The 4,818-nt window shown below is 38.4% G+C and overlaps 1 protein-coding gene across 3 annotated transcripts in view; it reads right to left on the reverse strand.

Annotated features, from left to right (window-relative positions):
* CDC5L (cell division cycle 5 like) overlaps positions 1-4,818 on the reverse strand; it is a 34,001-nt gene that overhangs the window by 24,922 nt on the left and 4,261 nt on the right. For 2 of the 3 annotated variants that reach the window (XM_027902249.1, XM_027902247.1), the window contains exons 2-6: positions 3,281-3,384; positions 2,305-2,466; positions 1,348-1,475; positions 397-496; positions 95-313 (exon numbers count right to left, since the gene is read on the reverse strand). In XM_027902249.1, the coding sequence (XP_027758050.1) occupies positions 95-313; positions 397-496; positions 1,348-1,475; positions 2,305-2,466; positions 3,281-3,384 (713 nt within the window). The remainder of the gene's footprint in view (positions 1-94; positions 314-396; positions 497-1,347; positions 1,476-2,304; positions 2,467-3,280; positions 3,385-4,818) is intronic. The other variant, XM_027902248.1, reaches the window with a different exon arrangement.

The raw sequence follows: 4,818 nt of genomic DNA on the forward strand, positions 1-4,818 counted from the left end.
ATATATACATATACATATATACACTTAATACACATATATATGGGTTGGTTTTTTTCAAATATAACATTCCCTCCTTAGTATAACACACACTTACGATCTTAATTCTCCATCCAGGTCTTGCTGACGTAACCTCCTGAAATCTGCATCCAGGGACTGGTAGTTTTCCTCTGATGTATCATAAAAACCAGGGGCAGGTTTCTTTTCAAATGGAATTTCTGCATTGTAATCCACCCCTCTCTTCTTTTTCCTTTTCTTCTGGATCTCAATCCCAGCAGCCCGAAGTTCTCGTCTTTTCTGGAGAGCAGCAAGACGTCTAAAGGAACAGCAACACCACGTGATTTAAAGTGCAGGGGGAAGAAAAGCACTCCCAGCTTATGAAACCAAACAAAAGTTTACCGAGCTTCTTCCAGCTGCTTCTCCCTGGCTTTCCTCTTGGCTTTCTTTCCCTGGGTATTGGCCAGACGTGCTCTGGCTTCAGACAGCATTTCAAGCTCATCTACAACAGTACAGATAAATGCGGATATGAATTTGCACTTACAAGATGAGAGTAAGGAAAAAAGTGACATGAAGATCATAAAACAAGCTTTAAATGCTGAATTAATATTTTGACAGGCATTATGCATCATCACTAAACTAGTTTTCTTTAACTTGGCCAAATATATTTACTAAATCACTGGTCAGATGAAATGAAGACTTTTAGAGAAAAGCCTAATGTTGAAAATAATTCAACTATACCTAAAGCAAATCAAAACATTTACATAAAGAGGCAAACTGACCACATTAATGGAAGTAAAATTTCATCTACATCTTTATCTGAGGATTATATTGAGAACTTGTTAACTGCATTTACACCCAGAAGAGCATTGTATTTCCGAACCTGTGACTGTTTAAAACCAGTCCATTCATGGAATTATAGAAATATTCATTTGTTAGTTCAACAAAAAACAATTTAACAGTTAGTGAACAGTTAGTTTAACATTGCTATGTGCAAGGCAAAGAAAAAGTCATGCAGTTCTCCAGTGCTTCAGCACGGATTCACCACCTGAGAGGTGTGGGTTGATGAGGTAAGACAAATATACACAACTTTGAATGCAAACAAGCAGAGCACTTGTCAAAGCAAAGGTCAGTCAGTCATTGCAAGAGATGAAGATGAGAGATAAGGAGGCAGAATATACTAAGGAAAGGAAAACTGGAGAAGTGTAATTGACTGGCCACATAAAGAAATAAGACAAAACCTGTAAGAAAATTAATGACCAGGGAATGGAGAAAAAAACACAGACGAAACCAGGGTACAGAGGCTGAGTAACCAGAAAAATCAATGAGATGGTAAACAAACTCCTAACTCACCTTCATCCATGTCAATGGGATCTGGCCTGGCTGGTTTGGTTTCTGGGTTTGGATCGATTTCTCCAGGTTTCAGTTTCCGAGGATCATCAGCAGTTTCTTCCTCGTTGTCTCTCTGAGCAGCTTTGTCCCTAAAATCACATTGTAGGTATTTCACCACTGGTTTTTTGTTTCCCCCAGGCTCATCATAATATCTGTCCCAAACAATAATAATATATGTCCCCATAGACTGACCATAATAAAGTAATCTGTAATTGTACTGTGTACAATACATTACATTTCTTATACAATTCATGAGTGTGGTATAGTTACATAATCTTAAATCAGACAAGAGAAAGAAACCAACATACCAGAACATTAAAATATTATACAAAATACAATACTGATACAGCTTATAATAGTGAAATCTCCTCAGGTAATCCTTAACAATACAACCATGAATTCAAACAGTGTGACAAAACAAAAAATCAAGTTTCCCATTATGCTTTTATACCCAACCAATCTCACCAGAATTACCAAAATTCAAAAAGGAAAATAGCACTTTCTGTCTCTTCTCATGGCCTAAAGAAACTGTAAGACATAGACACGTCTCCTTTTTTTTTCCTCTCTCACATATCCACTCTTGCTGATTAGCCAGCCAAAAAAATACCCAAATAAACCTGAATGGAAGCCTAATAAAAACATCAGTCTTGATACTCCTCTAGCCAGAACGACCAGGAGCAAGAAAATATACACTTATCTCTATTCCAGCCTGCTCTCCAAGTTCCAGGAACAACTTCTTTCAAGCTAGACACAGTGAGCGAAAACAAACAACCCTTAAGACTTCCTTACAAAAGGACTCAGTCAACTTGAAACCACCACAATTCAACACCATGGGAGAAGGGAATGACTACATCATCCCTACAAACAAACTCCACAGATTTTCCAGGTATCTGCACCTCTGGCCAAACAGAAACTCACAGGAGAAATTCATAGTGCTCCAAGCACTGGGCAGCGGTTCTCCCAATAATGGGGGCAATGGTTCTCCACTGGGTTGGCATCAGCTTGGCCAAGTGCAGCAGCTTCTCCTCCTCTTCCCGGGACCACTCTGTCTTTTTGATGCTCGGGTCCAGCCACTCATACCTGGAATAAGGGAAAAAAATTAGGGATGACAGATCCAAGTTATCCATCGATTTGTCTTCAAGAATTTTTGTGACATATATATTTGAGCTCTAAAATGTATTACTCATCAAGCCTTTCTCATATAAATATTGCCCCTTCTTCCTTTCCTCATCTCTACTCTGGCAAAGTAAGGAGCCACAAAATTAATCCTGAAAAAGAAAATTTAGAATTGCAACAATCAAAGATACCAGAAATCGTAGGTTTCTTTGGTCTGAAGCCTTCAACAATTATCTTACTAATCCTCAACTGTGGCAGTACTGTTACCTTTATAAGAAGTATTATTATAAATATGTGCAGTTCAGTACTCAACAAACTAAGTCTGAATTTCAAACAGACTCATACTGTATGCATTTGATTAGTTTTAAGCTCCCATTTTTTATAAAAAATTAAATTTCACAGTGTGATTTCTAAACATTTAGTCTCAAGCCAAATTCCTATTACAAGAAATTACAAAATTACATGTAAAAGAGATTATTATCATACAATTTTACTTCCTTGGCAATACCCACTGATTAAAAAAATGTTTAAATACAGGGGAAAAAATAATGTATATAATTTTAACTGATCCTGCATTTGCAGTGCATTCATGGGCAAAGAAAACATCTGGCTACTTTTGTTCAACTATTTTCAAACATCAAGAATTCAAAACACCCACAATAAAATCAAACAATTTTTTAAACTCTTGTTGCTCTGAGGACATAAATTAGTCTGTGGTAATGTCTAAATTTCCACTAATTATGAACCTCATACTTCAGACACGGCACCTCTCACTCACCATCTGGCTTTGCACTGCTTGGCTGATTTCCTGTGCAATAACGAAGCAATACGAGACCACTGGTTTTTGCCATATTTCATAACAGCTGCTTTCAGAATTTCATCCTTAAAAGAAAAATAAGTAAACACTGTTATGGAACACAAAAACTTGTAAAACAGAAAGTCTGAGCTCGACCAAAGGAGAAGACAGTGTATTTCATCCAATAGGTGACCCAGTGGAAGCAGCACAGTACTGCTGCTTCCTTCTCACATTTTATTCTCAAGATGAATAAGGATTTGTATTTCAAAGGCCAATGAAATCACTAAAGGTTAAGTGAAAAAGACATATGATTAGTGTTCCAAACTTCATATATCCAACAGAACTTACAAAATTATTCCTTTCGATGCTCTCTAATGCACTAGTTTTTAAAGGCTCTATGTGTCTTCCTTGACAGACAGCAACAAAAAAGAAGGGAAGTTTTTGTCTGGTAATGGCATCACAATTGCAAAAAAAAAAGTAGAATTGATGATACCTCTGCGTGGCTTGTTTTAAATAATGCCATAAAATTATCTCCTTATTTCATATTTTAATTCAAATGGAGTAAAAATGTAATGGATGCAGCTTGGGAGCCATGTTGTTCACCTGCACCAAAGTGTGCTCTGAGATTCAATCAAAAGCTAGAAGTCTATTGATTGCCTGTCAATCCATCCATCAATCCCTCTCTCCCTTCCTCCCTGATAAATGGGTCCATTATTTCTGGTTTACCCAGAGAGAGTGGTATTTTAAATGCATCAAAACCATTCCTGCAGCCTTGTCAGGCAGAGATGCTCCTGTTCCACATCCAGTGAGTGTTCAGGGAGGGTTGCTGTGCTCAGTGTGCTCAGCTACACTGTGCATGTTTGTCATCAAGGACAGGCACCGTCTCACAGACACCTCCCAGAGCAGCTTTAACTGTGAGCTGATGATCAGCTCTGGCTCCAGCTGCTCCAGGAAAAATTCATGTAATTACTGTTATGAAATAAATAATAAACCCTCACTTTGTTTTTTTTCCCAGATTTACTTGGTGCTTTATGGTCTCACTGGTCACATTAAGAGGCTTTTTTTGCTAAGCGACTGTTCATTTTATGAATGACCTGATATCAGCTGGTTCCACACTGTATTTTTAATGTTGTACATATAACCCAAATGTTAATTAAAAAAAAATTGCACCTATTTTATCTCTGGTGCACAAAAATCTGGGCACTGAACAGGCTCCCCAGGGCAGTGGTTACAGCACCAAGCCTGGCAGAGCTCAAGGAGCATTTGGACCACACTCTCAGGCACTCTGTGGGTTTTTTGGTGGTGTCCTGTGCAGAGCCAGGAGTTGAACCTGATGATCCTTTTGGGTCCTTTTCGACTCAGGACATTCTATGATTCTGTTTAATGCACAGTCACCAAAATTAATGAGCTATGGAAGGTCACAGGAATGGGGTGAACACAACCTGGGTTTTCCTGTCCTCTGCTGACCCCCAGGTCAGGTGTCTCCTGGCACATCACCGACATGTCACAAGGGCTTAAAA

This window comes from Empidonax traillii, unplaced genomic scaffold (assembly GCF_003031625.1).
Source record: "Empidonax traillii isolate 1590-97213 ecotype Southwest subspecies unplaced genomic scaffold, ASM303162v1 scaffold856:size409766, whole genome shotgun sequence".
Taxonomy (NCBI): Eukaryota; Metazoa; Chordata; class Aves; order Passeriformes; family Tyrannidae; genus Empidonax; species Empidonax traillii.